At 32.5% G+C, this 17,754-nt stretch overlaps 1 protein-coding gene across 1 annotated transcript in view; it reads right to left on the reverse strand.

Moving 5' to 3' along the window:
- Positions 1-17,754, reverse strand: part of LOC106459720 (cytoplasmic FMR1-interacting protein-like) — a 252,512-nt gene that overhangs the window by 85,992 nt on the left and 148,766 nt on the right. Inside the window, exons 18-19 of the mRNA XM_022386248.1 lie at positions 10,913-11,003; positions 3,812-3,942 (exon numbers count right to left, since the gene is read on the reverse strand). Of these exons, the coding sequence (XP_022241956.1) occupies positions 3,812-3,942; positions 10,913-11,003 (222 nt within the window). The remainder of the gene's footprint in view (positions 1-3,811; positions 3,943-10,912; positions 11,004-17,754) is intronic.

Genomic DNA, 17,754 nt, shown 5'->3' on the forward strand with positions numbered 1-17,754 from the left:
ACTCTCTGACACCAATTTGCTACGTCTCCGATCGTTAGTTAATTTTCCAGAAATCTGTTCCGACGAAACTTTAGCGACACAAGTCCTTTCTTAAATAAAACTGGTTTATTCTTTCTGAATATAACTTTGCAATACACTTAATTTCAATAGTCGCGCTGTAACAAACGCTATAATTCTCAACGAATGTCTCACGTGCTCGACTCAACAATACTCAGTTCAATTACACACTGTTCCGTCACGTTGTGACCATCTAATATATATACAAGACTAACACATATCTAGTAAACGCTAGAGCATTCATGAAAGAACAGGATATTTCTAGAAGTCAATGACGTGTTACTAGCATCACGTGACTTCCGTTGTCATAACAATACTCTTTGGCATCGTCTTTTGGTCTCTCTTTAATTTTGACACATATTCCCTTATACTTGTCCACTGCTCAATGTTGCACCTTAAGGCTGGTCCAATGCTCAGCTAACGAACTTGTGCGTGTGTTTTATAAATACTTACTCTGGAAGATCAAGATCTATTTCTATGCCTTTGTAATCCTCCTTTCTTCCAGATTAGATCTTGAATAGTCCAAATAAATCTATTACTAACTGTTCTGTACCCTGACCATATTCTGTTATGCCCTTGCTGAAGGCATTGCACATTGTATGAAGATTTACATGTATCTACATCAACAAAACCATTCCACTGAATCAGCAGCCTTGATTAGCTTAGAAATGCCACTATGGATTCCAATGTTATGAAACCATCCTGTAATGTTTACACCATATGCTTGGAAACAGAATCCATTTGTATGAGAGAAGAACAATAACTTGTAATATCTGCACCAGACTTTATCATGGGTTGGGGTCCAGTACCTTATCAAGAGATCCATTTGTTTCTTTACCTGTACCTCATTTGTTTCATCATATGGCAATGAAAAACAGTTATTTGAATTTTGTACATCATATATCAAAGCAGAAGTGAAAGCTGGACCCAAACCAAATGATAGTAGGTAAAATAACTTTGTTCTGTTCATACTGAAACTGTCAACTATTGGGTATTTGAACATTGTTTTGAAAGTTTCAGCAATACCACCACTAGTTTTGAAACTTACGTTGGACAATGCACATTTTATTATTCAGATCATTTCCAAACACAAGATATCCTTTCTTGGTACAGTGTAAGTCAGAACTGTGGATTTCTCTTTTCCAGATAATGTTCCAGATATCTGAATAGAAGATCCTGCTTTTCACCTGCAAACTCTGTATTTGCACTTTCCTGGGTGTCAGTGGTTGGTTGACTTTTGAATGTAAGTTTTTGTCTGATTTGGTGAGAGAAGGGATTTACTCAGTTATTTATGATGGGATCTTGATGCATGTTGAAAAATTTGTTTAAGTCTGCTATTGTCACATTTCATTTCAAATTTACAGATGGTATGTTTTGCCTGGTACAAGGTATTTCCTTTAAAACATCACAATTTCAATTCATATCCATTTCCATCAATCTCAGAAAACTACCTTTCATTAAACTTAGTTTTGTCTCCTGGTTTAATTAACAATTAGTAAACTCTAACTTGAAATAAATATCAAAATGTTAATTTGCCATGAAAATTTTCTAAAACAGCTCAGTTGTTGGATATATTAACACATCTTCAACATTTGTTTGAAAAACATCTAGATAGGTTGCTCTAGTTAACATTTACCAGGCATAAATATTCTGAACTTTCATTACTCCAAAACTGACAAATGTTCTGTTGTTACCACAATAGTACTTAATACTGCATTTTCCCATACTGATGAATTTATTATCAGAATCATGTTAATAGTTTTTCTGCACAAAAAAAAACAAAAAACCCAGTCCAATAAAATGTGAGAACAATGGTTTCACTAATCAGAATGGATTCAGAAAGTATATCCAACAACTGAGGCTATTAGTGATTGGGCTGGGCAGGGGAACCACACCTGAAAAAAATAGAATTATATTGAGGAAAAGTGTAGAAATATAAATAGTCTTGAAAGATATAATTTTGTAACATATTTTCTGTAAAAGGTTTACACGCATGTCACTTTTCTTTGATTATTTGTATTTCTTCCTAACACAATTTTGTATATACAAGAAAATAGAGGAATTTATAGCAAATATAATATGTAAAATACAGCAAAAAATAATTATTTCTGTCTGTAAAATATAGGAATAAGTAGAAAAACATAGGAGTATTTGACAACCTGGAATGCTGACAGTAGCATCCTTCAACAGTGTGTCATGTGATATCTCAGTGGGTGAAAATGCAGGCTTGAAACTGAAACCCAATGTTTACTCATGTGCATGTAAGTGGAACTTCTCAAATATATTGTGGGTACAGAAGGGATCTCCACCTATCCTGCTAATATACAAGCACAGCATGATTGGCCTCAAACTACAGAAAAAGAAAGCAGCAGTTTTCTCGGGTTCATTACATTACTGCTATTTTATTGACAACTTTTCCAAGATTGCCTCACCATTAATGCTTTTGGCTGTTAACTTTCTTGCTATGAGCTATGTTGATTCACCCAAGATTGTGACCCCAAATTGACCTTTAGAGTTTCCATACATTTCATTGCATCATGACAGATATTTAGTTTTGAAGAAAAGGAACTTTCCCCAACTAGTGTTTGCGGATATAAACATCCCCCTTCACCCCACTCGTCAAGTTCCCATTTACCTGAAGTGGACTTTTAATAATTGTTTTAATGAGGAAGTTTATGATTAGTGTCACACAGGTTTGGATTTTTTGAGATTTAAATCATTAGTATGTTAATTTTTGATTTTAACATAAAAATTACTTTACACATGGATTATTCAAAACAAATACTCAATATTTTCATGGACAAATCTTTATTTCATTTTATTAAAAATACTTCACTAAAATATATTATTTTTTGTATGTGAAAAACTTGTAATGTTAACTGAAAGATTGCCAAATTTCATGAAGATATACACATTATATTGAGAGTACTTTTAAATTAGCTGGGAAGCATATACCTTGTTGAGAATAATAATGAAAGAAAAACTTAGAATTCCATACAAAAATAATTTCAAAAATGTTTTGGGACTGGAGAGTGAGAAAGTTGTCTTGGACCTCCCTCTTTGTAGGATTGTGATTAAACCTTGTAAAAGGAGTTTTTACAGCAAATCTATGGGTCAGTTGAGGGGACAAAGTTTTATTTGCTTTGTAGTCTCATCTTTAATTTTGTCCTTATAGGTTGTAGATAGATATTTGTTTTATCTAAGGATTTCATTTACAAATTTGTTATCAATACAAGTTTTATTTAAAAAAGTTTTTTCGTCTTCTTATGTAATTATTTTTTTAGTCTAAGCTCTCTCTCAAAGCTAATCCTTTTTTTTTCAGGACTTGGTTTTTTCAACTTAGCTGGAAAAGTTTGTTACACAAGTTTTTGAACTTCAAATAACTCAATGCATTGTCTGATGCACAATTTAACATTCTGATGATTGTAAAAGAAAGTCTGTTGATTGGTGGTACCTTGAATCTGGTTTATGCAATGTTGGTGTTGCAGAAGAATACCATAATAACAAAAATAAATCATTACATAACTATTTAATTTTAAATTCATAGGGCTATATTCAAATACATCAAAGGCAACAACTAGCAAATATCAAAAAATTCCTGTATAGGGATAAATTTGTAATGTATATTTCTTCTTCAGTATGTGCAAGATAAAAATGATGAATTCCTTGTTTTATGAATTTTACTGCCAATTATGCAAAAAGTGTAATCAACATCATATTTTTAAATAATTATAGTTTTAAAGATAAAACTTACCAAGCTTTGTTCCACTAAAAGACAAAACAAGATGGCATTGCCCACTTCCCGGAATCCTTGAAACATTTCTGTTTTAACATCTGGGTATTGGACAATATCATTTAACTGGGCCTGGTAATACCCCAGTACCCCTAAAGTTGGGGAAGAAGAAATAAAACCTCAGCAAAAATTACTCCTTTCATAACATATTGTAATATCATAAAGCACTCAGCCAGTATGTTTTTGTAATTCTGAAATTATACTTTCATTATAGTTTATACATGAAGTAGTAAAACTCTTCAACCTACATTTTGAATTAAGTCATATGGAGGACAAGACATCTAACTAAGTATATACACAAAAATCATTAACTTCAGTAAATTTTTGCATCCATCAATCATGCAAAGAAAATACATATTATACACATAATTTTATGTGTATGCTAAGAGATAAACTGTTTTATGTCTTTGCAGCATGCATTACCTGTGATAGCATTTATATGGCTGCCAATAGATGTTAGTTTATGCTATGAAACCTATTCCATAAGCAAAATTACACAATCATCTTGTTGCAATACCAAACACGTTTTGCTAGGCAACCAAGTGAACAAGAATATGGCATAAAAGTGAAACATTTGAATCCATTATGCGTATATACTTTGCATCTCACAGATGCCAATACAGAGCATACACAAAATTTTAGTTAAAGATAAAAATTACATTATACCAAAAGTTAAATTTCACAAGTATGAATTGGAGTAATCAGAAGTCAAATATTAAAAAAAAACTATAGATTCTGCATGTAAATTAACTGCCAAACTAAAATCTACACATTTAAAATCAAAATTCAATTTAAATACTTATTTCTTGTTAGGCAGAAAGTTAATTTCTAAACAACTTTGATCTAGGTTTCTTTAAAATTCCTTTTGCTATTTTGTGTGATATGTAATTTCTTATTCTCACTGATATGCCTTTAGCTGAAACCATTAGGTCTGATTTAATTTTAAGGCGTGATAATACTTATTTCCACTGTGCACAGAATTTTAACATTTATAGACTTTTATATGCATCGGTTTGTTTTTGTAGTGCAACTTTTGTTTATACATATAAGCTTAATTTAGTTAATACTGATGTGTTTTTTTTACACACTAATACACACTGGCATAAACTTTAACCAGGCAAATAGAGCTTGTTTTGTTTCTTTAATTTACTGCTTGTTGGACTTCATTTCACCTTTAGAGAACCAATTCTTCTGCAGTTAAAAAACTTATACTCAGTACACATTCTTTATTTGTTAAATGAATTAATCCTTTGTTTACATTATACTGTATCATTTAGCTGCTTAAGTTTACAGAAAATCTAAAGACAAAAAATATTTACATACATCCCTATCATGCTCATAAATGTATACATTACAGTAGCTTTACAGATTAAAAGTATTTGCTCAAAAATGCAATATTTCAAAACCAATAGGGATACCTCACTTCCATTAATAAGCTAACATACAAAATTGATTAGGGTATTATCTCTGACCTTTCAAACAGGGTAATAAGCAATAATGGAAATGCTTTTAGAAGGATATAATTCACACAGATTGTGAAAAAAAAAAGTTTAAGTAAATAAACCATTCTTCCTCCTTTTGGCATGACACACATTATCATCTGTCCCTGCTACTCAAGTTTTAGTAATAACCTAGTTTGTTAGCTTTATTTAAAACTTACTTCTAATAGAAAGATTTACATTCTTGTATGATCTATCAATGTTAAACCTGTGATTACATAAAATTGCTATACTAATTATTCATCCAAGAACATTAGAAGTAATTAATTTTTCCCAAGCAAAAAACTGTCAGACCATAATATTTTTAGCAACAGTGCTACAACAGCCATCAAATTAAACTGTATCTTGATAATGGTCACTGCACAATAGCTAAAAGCTTGCAAAAAAATAAAAACAATAAAAAAAGGCATGGAGTTTATTTGATTGTTGTATATTTATGATTTGTACCCATGTTACAAGTTTCAAAGAATACAGATCATAATGCTGTTTATATTTTGCAATTTTCTTATTTGGAAAGCCAAATATACTGGTGAAACTATCTGTTGTTTGAAGTTAAAGAGAGAGAGAAAATTACTGATGTGAAAAAAAAAATTAGATAAAACTCATTAGTGAAATTTACTCAAGCAAATGTACACTGACTTTCTTACAAAAAAAATAATAAAAAGTAAAAATATTTAGTTGCCAAAGAAAAATTGTCAAAAGCATTTTTTTCTCAAATCTAGCATCCATTATTTGAATACTGTCCATGCAAAGAAATTGCACTGGTGAAAATGTGCAGGATTTGACATGTCTGAAAATCTATAGACCAGTGTGGTCACCACAATTAGTAGGACTTCTGTTGCATGATAGGTTAGCTGAATTACTGGTTTTTTATTTCCTGTTCTTTGTAGATGAAATAGGAAAATGCAACCTTATTAATAAATTGATGTTTTAGTGCTGTCAAGTTGAAGCAGACGTTTCATGCACACGGTTGCAATATAACAAGAACAGTCATTGGTCAAGAAGAGTCCTGCTGACAAATTGCAGTATAGTAATAAAATTTAATTTAAGTATTAAGAATTAATAAAGTGGTTTATTAAATTAAGTAATGATATTACAGCAGTTAAACACAAATTAGAATGCTTCACATACATAATAATGCAAAAAATTATGTATGGCATGGCTCTACACAGCAATCACACTCTGTTGAGTAATGCTACAACTTAATATTAATTTTCTGCCAGAGCACTGTTGATTAAGAGAACATTTCATCATTCTCACAGAATGTTAGGATTATGAATTATATTTAATTTCTCTAGTCCACCTCTAAGAACAAACATGTTGATATATTGCTAAATGTTTGTTTTATTTTTTCCCCAAACAGTTCTGTTGTATACAGTGTAGGCCTCTGTATATTTTTTATCCAGAGCATAAAGATTAAGCCTATAGTCAGCAATGTTGCTGATAGAAATTCAAATTGAACATTCACAGAAATCATAAGTCTTAAAATTGAGATCCCAAAACTCATAGAAGTAAATTAATATAAAACCAAAACAGTGTAATCAGAGAATGCTTTATTTATTACATATAATTCAAGTAGTACCAACCTATTCAATATGACAACTATGATGAGCTGACAACAAAGCTGTACTCACCATCCAGAAACTGATTATAGTTTTTACAAAAGCCACAATGAAAAACAATAATTTTCTGTGTGACAGAAGGTGTTAAGTATTCTATCAATATATAATCAAAGAGAAGACAGAAACAAGTAAGTGTAATATTTTTGGTATTTAGGGTCTAATATTGGTGATAAGTTATTTCTCTGTGCTAGTTGCAAATGAAAAAGAGTAAAAAAAAACTTTAACATGAAAACAGTGGCCAGTTTTATACATTAAGTAAACTCAACTTACAAAGTTTTAGAAAAATGTCATCTTACTATACACTACATGTATGTTTGTATTATATCTCTAACCAGCTGGCATATATACTGAATGGGGGTAACTGGACAACTGTCAACAAATTAAGAACACACAATTTTGAAACAATACAAGCAATACATTTAAAGAATTAAATATTTCATGCAAAAACTCCCTAAACAACAGTGAGAGCTACCATTTTCAAATAATACTTTCATCACAGAAAATAATTTAGCAAGCACTTGTATAACACTGAAGTATGTTGAGGTTAATTATTATCATTTACCTTAACTTTTACAACCAAGATGTGCCAAGATTAAAAAAAAAATTGAATGATTTTTACATTTTAGAATAATTAAAAATTATTTATTTTATAACCAGTTAATGTTATGTACACGTTCTTTGATGTAATATTACACAGATATTGTTTTAAGGAGCTCTCAATTTTTTTAAATTTTGAACAATGTAAATTGCAATTATGACCAAAGAAAGACCATTACAGAAACAGTGTAGTATTTTCAGGTCAAACCAGTTTTTCTTAGAGCAACAAAATAGATCTGTAGAATAAAGGGAGATTTAAACAAGTTATTTATCATAATATAATTCTGACTTTTCTGAATAACTGAGATCATGAAAAAAAAAGTAAACAAACTAGACACAACTGTACAGAAATAGAATAAAAAATATTTATTATTTGCAAATACGGTGTGTTTGTCCTTACATTTGGACAATTGGATGTTGCTTTTAGTGGATTATACATTATTTTCCTCACTATATTGCCTTGGTTGAAATCTTATTTCAGACTGACTATGCCTCACTTTACCTTGCTAACTCTCTCATTATGGGCTCAGTCAAATTGGCCAATTCATGATCCCAAATTGATCTTTATAGTTTTCATACTATAACTTCTATGTTTTTGTGTACCTTCACAAAATTTTACAAGCTTTCAGTAATCATTAAGTCACTTATAGACAAAAAATCAGAAATTTTAATGAAGTATTTTTACTAAATATTTATCAGTCAATGTATAGAGTCAAAGTGTTGACTTCTTCTAGTGCAAAGTAATTTTCATATTAAGATTAAAAATACTTTTCTTCATCTCTAAAACCTCCTAAATAAATTTCAAACATTGTTTTTCAGTAAAACTATATATTTTATGTTATTTTCTCTACCCTAACTCTTACAAGGTTGGTCAATATCACGTAACTACTAAAAAAAACAACAATCTAAATGACCTTTTTTTCCTTTTCAGAATGACTTCAAATCGTAACATAAAACTACATTTGTTTATCCCAAATAGTTTTAAACTCGTAATAGTATACATCTATTTATAATAAAACTATATTGCCCTTTGAATCATGTTTAACAAATATTTGTGCCTTGTAAGTTGTAAATCACTTAGCAAACATGCAGCTCACACTACGCTATCAAATTACATGGGCTAATCACGAGCTGCTCGAAAGCATACCTTGTGAAAAATTTTTTATCATTCTTTATTTTACCTTTCATAACCTAAAAAGTTTCCAATTTTTACATTTTAGTTAATTTTATAATAATAAATAAAGAATATACATGAAAAACAAGAAATAAATTACTTACCTGGGTCTTCTTTTTTTTTTGCTGTGACTGTTGGTGACACCTAACCTTATTTTTTTATATTAATGGTATATTTTTATTTAATTAAATAATGCACCAAAGAACATAGAATAGTAATATGCAAAAAGCCAACAATCTACTATAACTTTCACAATTCATCCAAGCTAGTTAATATGTTTCCCATGGGAATATAGCATGTACTGAAAGAGAAGTTGACAATTCTCTGTACAGAACATAACATAATACAATATTTCATTTAATAGATTAAAACCGTTGCTTTTTATTTTTTATAAATAATATAGTTAAACCTCAGAGAGAACAACTGGCAATTTCTGAAAGAGAGGATGTGACAGATTGGGGTGGTAAGAGGGGTCTGATTTTCTATTTCATGGCTCTATAACCAAACAAGATTGAAAGTTATGAAAATTTTGCTTTGCCTGAGCAATTACGACATTAGAATGATTAAATTCTGTTAAATTTTGTATATTTTTAAGGGGTGGTAAATAAATTATAGAAGAAGGGATACCTAGAGAGAAAATGTCACAATTAGGGAAAATTTTGGATTTTTTTTAAATATTGCTTCATAAAACTAAGAACTTAGAAATTATATACTATTACAATTTGTATTATTAGTTACATTTTTATGCCAAATTTATTCATATACCATGATAACAAAGTAGATGAATTAAATTTTGAATATAATTCACTAAACCCTTGTGCGGAGAGAGTTAAATGAATATTTTCAGTTAAGCCCATATATTTGCATTTGCTTATTATCTCTTATTATCAGAATGACAAGTTTATTTATAGAGGTTTAGCAAAAGTAATAATTTCTTAATTTTGCCTTTGACACCTAGAAAAGTATTATAATTTGAGCACAAATTTCATTAAAAATATTGTTGTGAACTATGATTTAAATATCTAGATGTCTGTATTTTTGGTTACAGAGCTCTGGAATCAATAGTGTGCAATGAGCATATAAATTCAAAAATGTTTGAGAAGCTGTAGTTGGAAATGCAACAATATGCATATAGAAACACTAAGTTGTTAGAAAATTCATTGAGTTAGTCAGTGTGTTTTTTTAATTTTAAGATATTGATAGCAGTGTAAATAGTAAACGCAACACAGTAAATTAATTTTGGCTATGAAAATATCTCAGCAATTTTTATTGAAAAAAATGATTGGAAAAATTTAGAAGTGGACCATTTTTATTTGTAAGAATTTATAAAAATGAAGAAGATATTTTTTCTAATTCTAGGATGTTTCCAATTTAAAACAAAATTTATGAAATTTCACGAGTTTTTTAGATCTATGGAAACCATGATTAACTTAATTAATTACTTGTAGTTCTTTATATGTGACTTAAAGTATTTAAATATTAGCAAGTAAAAATTTTTCAAATAAGATAAAGAAGTGAGTATAACTTTTTCTGAAATTCTTTCCTTATGGACAGTTTTCTTTAAACACATAAGTTCTGACAATTACAAATTGCACATGCTTAAAGACCTACTATACAAAACAGTAAATTTGGATTTTTAGTTAAAACCTCTCGTTACAATAGTTAAGATATCCTTCAAAAAACAGAAGGTTTCTGAAAAAAGTTTTTGCTAGCATAAAAAGTAATTTGGATTGTCTTTCATTTCAGAGTCCATACCATTCATGATTGTGTTTTTGCTTACCTCCCTTGCTTATTTCAACACATCACTTTGATTTAACAGTCGACATGTCATTCTTTTTAAATTTTTTGTAAATACTTATGTGCAGTTTTTTCTTCTCTTTGTCATAACCATTAGTTGAAGAAAGCTACAAAAAGACTTCATTCATACAAACTGATGCACCTTAGTTTTTATGCAAAGATTTGACTGCAATTGAAATTCTGGAACCATCCACGTGTAGTAATAACATGCTACATAATCTGGCTACTAGTAAAATAATTTTCCCGAGTTCTGTTGTCACTTTCTTATACAAATCATAATTATTATATATATAAATATCAAGTTTTATTATTTAGATATAAAAGGTATGAAATTAACAAAATGCTGAATGAAATGACTTAATTACAAACTTACCAGGAGATCCATAGTCATATAAGGGCAGCTTACATATTTTAGGCATGACATTTGTCAAAGTCTTTGTGTACTGATAGAGGGTCCCTTGAATCTGTGGATAGTATATACATATATATATATATATATTTTAACCAGTTTCTATATTTCACTTCAAACTCTTCAGTAACATCATTATTTGCCTCCAATATTTTACATAAACAGTTTTAAAAGTAATAAATAAGATCTAAACATTAATACTTCAATATATATATGTATTATTGACAAAATAAATTAGGAATCAACTAATTATTGACATACATATATATAACTCTTTTGCAAGTAGCTAAACTATGACTCATAAAATATTAATAAATGGGAAATATAAAGTAATTTTAAAGCAGTATGATAACACACTTTGTTATAACTGCCTGAAATGTCATAATTTGAATTTGAGAATGTCTGCAATTACACCACACCATAACAATATAAAAAAAAATAAAAACTTTTCAGAATGTATATTTCCATCACTATATGGAATATTTCCATTACTCTAGTTTCTTGATGGAGTTTTGGAAAATATTTCCCTATTATTAGCCTGAAACCTGTTATGTTCAGTTCAGTAACATACCTAGTGGCCTCTCCTTCCTAAAATCTTAGCAATCAGTTTTTAGCACTATTTACGTAAATTTTAATGCGAGTATAAAGTATGAGCAGTCATGAAAGATTATTCCATTTTTCTCAATGAATCACAATCCAGAGAAATTTATGAATTCTGATACAAGTTGCAATCGAGAGATCTGAACTGTGCACTGGTCAATTTGTAATCAGTTAGTGAAATGAGGTGTAAGCATTTGGCCAGATTGATGATTAAACCTGCTTTGTTAAGGTAAATGTGACAGTCTGTTTCGTGTTGATTAAGTTGAGTTAGTTCATAGGACCTAGGTTTCATAATGATTTAAAATTAATTATGTAAATTCGTGAGCAACTTGCATGCAAACTTCCCTGAGAAATATTTTAATTTTTATTAAACTTTTTCATTTATTTTTTCTTATTAAAATAAGTTTTGAATTGTTACATTTTAATTACTTATACAACAATAAATAACACAAAACATACATATAAAATAGAAGTTTAATACTTACGTTTGTTGTTCTTTTCCTGTAGTATAGCTTTACTATAAATATGTAGATTACATTAATTCTCTCAACACAGGCTTGGTCGAATTGACCGACCACGTGACCACTTTGTACTTGTTATAGTTTTGATACTACTAGCTTTTAATATATTAAGTGTATCTTCAAAAAAATTGGCAAGCTTTCAATAAACATTACACGCCTTTTGCATACAAAAATCCAGATTTTTTAGTGAAGTATTTTTAATAAAGATTTTTCCATGAATATACCAAGTCTTATTTTTTTGACTAGTTTGAGTGCAAAGTGATTTTAATGTTAAGATTAAAAATTTTATATTTTATCTGTTATTTTCTCTACCCTAATTCTATACAATATTGGTAAATTTGACAAACCTCTTAAACACCAAAAAAAAATACTGAAATACAGTTAAGGAAAACAAATTTATGATACCTTCCTCTGCTTATGTAATAGTTAGAATCCCACACTGTAATGACGAAGGGACCAATGCAAAATGTACTTAGATTAGCAACTTTCTGAAAGCATCTAAAGAACATCCAAGGAGTGTAACATCTCTTGGTAGAAGAACACACCCATGGGAGACTGCACTACATTTCAACCAGGTATATTCTTCACCCATTGTGAAAATATATTTTGCTAATTCAGGCAGAAAAAGAATACATCCAATACACGATTGGACGTGCCAAATGATGCACAGTGGCTAGGACGCATCAGACTGTAATCAGTTGGTTAATTTCAGTCCAAAACCTGGTGGAATTGGGTATTTATCTTTCATTCTGCTGTAGGAGAAGGGTCCCTACCATTTTCATCTCAAGATAAGGAAACAGAAGGGAAAATAGCTTCCATTTTAAAAACCCAGGCTAGCACATGCATGCATGCAGACCTAATACACAACCAACACCCACCACCCAAGAACCCGACATCCAGGTGATGGTAGAAAGGTGGAATGCAATATGGAAGGGATTAGAGAGATGAGCAGCTATCCCGACACTACTTTACTCATGATAGTCTACGAGGTCTTACGATCTCGGATGGACATATTTATGATGCATAACACCAAGTAAGGTGCTGGATCTGATGAGAAGCCACTTGGAAAGAACACTGAGTATTGGAAGACAAGGAAGAATAAGCCAATCTCATAAGCTGGTGAACCCAACCAGTAAGGGCAGTAGGGGAAATATCACTGTGAGAGGAAGGGTTCCAGTAGATAAACAAACAGGAACGGGAACCATGAAAAAACACCATGCTGGCAATATAACACCAGAGAGCATGAATATGAAATGAAAGATGATCTACACCAGAGTGAGAATACAAAAGTGAATTGGAAAGTAGGGAAACAAATTATGACCCAGAAACAGAACATAAGTATGGTGATAAAAGAGACATGATACGTTGAGGGAAAAAACATCCAAGTGATGATGACCATTGACAAAATGAAGCAGAAAACAAGTCTTTAGAGATAAATGGTATAAGGAAGAGGTAGCCAAAGGTTAGGAGGTTGGGTAAGGGCTTGATGAACCAAAATGAGGTTCCAATCTGGATGGGGTGTAGGATTAAGGAGATAAAAGGAGAAGACTGGAAATGAAAATACACTAAGAGAATAGGAGAAATGGAAGGTATTAGATAAGGCTGCTCCATAACCAACAATGGTAGATACAGAAAAACCATTGTCAAACAGCCAAGTAAAAAAATTCAGAGACATGAAGCATACTCAGATTGGAAGGAAGATAACCATGTCTCAGAGACAACAGGCAAAAACATGCCATTTCCTGAGATACACTATTAAGGAGGAAGAATGGACTGAATGGCAAAGCAGGGTACTCACGTGGAGAGTCCACACCATCTCGCAATAGACCAGACAAATGCCACACGTGAAGCCGGAGTGTGGTGATGGTGGAATAATACACTCGTGACTCAAGTTGTTGAAGTAGGGAGGGGTAAAGTGCAAGTGGTAACAGAGGTGCTGGCTGACTGAGGGAGGGTAAGGACTGAAAACCAAGGTTGAGCAGGCCCAAAAGGTGTGATGAGGACCTATAAGGAGTGGATAATGGATAAAACTCTGTGAAGGAGAAGGATAGGAATAAAAGTAAAGGTGGAACCAATCCTGACTGAAGGAATCCACCACCAAAGCCAAAGGATGTGGGATTGGGGACCACAAAGGGGTAGCTTGGAATTGAGATGGGAGCCATGTGCATCCTGAAAAGGAGTACCTCACTGGTTGCACAACCACTGAAACACTTGAAGATCAAGATATCACTCCATGGAGAGAATATTGTTGAGATGAGACAATAACTCCATGACAAGATTTAAAGCACCCAAAACATGACATGCAAGTAGGTGTATGCAATGTGAATGGGCTCAGCAGAATAGGAGTTTTAACAATTGTAAACAATGCAAACTTGAACTGATGTTCTCTTGTTGATTGATATATGAGACAATGGTCAAACTGTCAGAATGGATCATGACCACTTTGTCTCATATTAATGGCAGGAAATGATCCAGAGTCTGAAGAGTGGCTAGAAGCTCCAACATATGGATGTGCATAGCCGACTCAACCAAAGACAAATGACCTGCGATTTCCCGTGTATCTATAATCGCTCCCCAATCCATCACAGAAGCATCCTTAGAGAGATCCAACTCCAAATGGGGAGTGGAAGAGGAACACCTGTTGCGGTGTTGTCTCTGTTGAATCACTATTCTAAATCAACATGCATTGAGGGAGGGAGTAGGATAACATTGTCCAGGGAATTCCGAGCAAGATTCCACGGAAGCCCAAGTCCACAAAAGAGAAAGAACCTTACATGCTGTAAGAATTGGGTCTTGAGAACTAAAAGCTCCATCGGCTGCAATCGAAGTGGAGAAGGCTGGATCTGACAGAGACAGGAGATGAAAATACTCCCAAGTGGATAAGGTATTTGGCTGGAATAAGAAAGGATGTTTCCAATTTGACAAGCCAACCCACCCAAACTGCTTCTTAAAGAAGTAACTGGATGTACTCATGAGAAATTTGATTGGGTGGGGCTAATAGCAGCCAATTGTCCATTTAATGGTGTTATTGCAGACCATCAGAGTGAATAAGATGAGCAAAGGCCCTGACCACTCGACAAAACATGTATGGTGCAGATGGCAGATCAAACAGCAAAGCACAGAATTGTTAAATTCAACCTTTGTGGATAAAAAGAAGGTACTGTCTGGATGTTGAGGAAATAGGGAAGTGAAGGTAAGCATCCATGATGTCCACCATTGTCATCCAAAGACCTGGAGTAAATGCCTTCCGAAGTGTGAGGAAGGACTCCAAGGTGGAAAGAGGAAAGTCAATTAAATGGTTAAGACAGGAAAGATCTATAACAAATGCCAGTCTCCAGTCTTCTTGGAAACTACAAACAACCAGTAACAGAATCCTCGAGAAGGATAACTGACAAGTTTTATAGTATCCTTGAGAAGAAGAGTCTGAACCACTTCAGAAAGATGCTGGCAAGAAATAGGGTCCTGAGGAGAGAGGTTAATGAGATGTGGGGATAAGGGAGAAAGGTTAAGAAAATGAAGGGAAAGACCTTCTGGCAAGACCTGAAGCACCTGAGTATCCAAGGTGAAATTGTTCCAAAGGTGCACAAAGGAGTCAAGTTTAAAGGGGAAGGGCCAGGAAGACAAGCTCACCAATGTGGAATACCTAATGATGCAAATTTCCTTCTAATACCTTGCAGGTGAACAGTAGATAGCCTCAGATATGAAATGGATGGAAGAGAAAAAGAGGTAAGACAGAACAGTGTAGAGAGACAAGTGGAGATGTGAAAATTGGGCTTTGGAAAATCTCACAGAAATATCAGAGTCAGAACTCCACACCTATATCAAAGACTCTAAGGTTTGAGAGTCAAGAAATAGAAAATCTGAACGATGGTGTGCTAAAGTGTAATTATCCGAGGTAAGAGTGTGCTACTAACTGGTCAGCATTAAATCCAATACCTGGAGAGGGAGGGAAAACCAGGTAGTCAGAGGAAGGGGCAGAATGCAAAAGGGAAGGTGAGGAATCATAAGACACAGGGGATACAGATAAAAGGTAACACACATGTGACACCTAATCCAGGAAGGCTGAAGATGGTTTGGAGGCATCTACAAGTTGAAGTCAGGATTGTATGGCAAAGGAAGAAAGTGGAAAGAGGCCATCCAAATTGTCATTGTCCTGTCAAGGTTCACCAAGAAAAGAAATATCTGGTCTGGGATCAGGAGACACCACAGACCACCAATTCATGACGTACTAAAACCAAGAACCCTTCAGTTGAAAGTGTGGATCCTGAAGCTGAGATATTGCAGGTTGAGGTGCAGTAGTAGTGTTAACTAGTGTCATAGTAATGGTGATTTTAAATTCGGAATTCATAATTCAACTGAGAGTGTAAACACAATTAACAACCTACAGTAACTCAAGTTTAACTGTAGAAAAAACAAAAGCAGAAACAACTAAGTGTTGAATAAATTGAAAATACAAAAATCTAAATCAAACATGAGTGAAATTCAAACACGTCTTCACTCTACAGTGCCAAATTGAGAAGTGAAGATTGGGCAGTACAGAGGGAGCTCGCTGTGCCAGGAGGGTGTGTCCAACACCTATTGGTGGAGGGTTGTTACATGCCTACTTGCATGCTACAGCACAGCTGTACTATGTTAAATACGTAGGGTAGATGGGAGTATCAAGGCTTGTGGTGAGCAAAAAATGTGTGCATGTAAAGGGCGGCACTCAACAAGATAAGCTATAATGTGAGAGATTGTAAGGTATCATGTCCGAAAGTAGATTTAAATAGTCTACATGGAATCTCAGGTGAGTTGGTTGGTAAGAAGACATCACGAAGGTAGACAATATGTTGATCAATTCACAAGTTCACTGAAATGTAGCTTTGGTGTCTAATGCAAATATCCACACTGCACTTACTGTTTTTAGTATAAATAAAATGTTTCTCATTTTGTATTGTTCATCATGTCTAGTTATTTATTTCTTATCCTAAACTCAGATAATTTAATTAAATTCAATATCACTTCATGATTTATCTTGCCAATCATCTTGCTATAAAGAAAACCCACCAATACTATTTGTGGAAATCAGTTTAACCCTTTCAAGATGGGTCACAGGTGAAAGACCATGTCATCTCGTTTGTTGACTCGATTCAAAATTTTATTGAACTACTATTTCATGAATTTATGTCAATAAATTTGGTATCAAACTGTAGATTATAATTCAAATTTTACTATTATACATTATTAAATTTCTTAATATTAAAAGTAAATATTTAAAAAATACAGATAAACATCGATTTTTGTGAGTCACATGGTATGTTGAATGCAGTATGGGTTCAATTTAGATGTTTGTGAAGTCAAAATACTAAGACTATAGTTTCATACGAATTAGAAACTCAAATTACCGATCCTGACAAGTTAGAATACAAAATAAGGAGGTCTTATCTTTTCTATTTGCTAAGATATTGCTCATGTAATAAATCAAACACAGAGGCACCCCACCCACCACTTTTCATTCTTGGAAATGCTCCCTTATGTACACTTATATATGAAATGAATAATCAATCAGAAGCTCAGAATGTTCCCTACTGGCTTTCTCAGCCTTTCATCATTTCTTTCTTTTGAATCAAGATTTCAATGAGGTAGGTTGTGTCTTTAGTCTGCTCAAAATTTCATATTTTTTTTAGACCCAAATACAGCTTAGTT

Source organism: Limulus polyphemus, unplaced genomic scaffold (genome assembly GCF_000517525.1).
Source record: "Limulus polyphemus unplaced genomic scaffold, Limulus_polyphemus-2.1.2 Scaffold652, whole genome shotgun sequence".
Classification (NCBI taxonomy): Eukaryota; Metazoa; Arthropoda; class Merostomata; order Xiphosura; family Limulidae; genus Limulus; species Limulus polyphemus.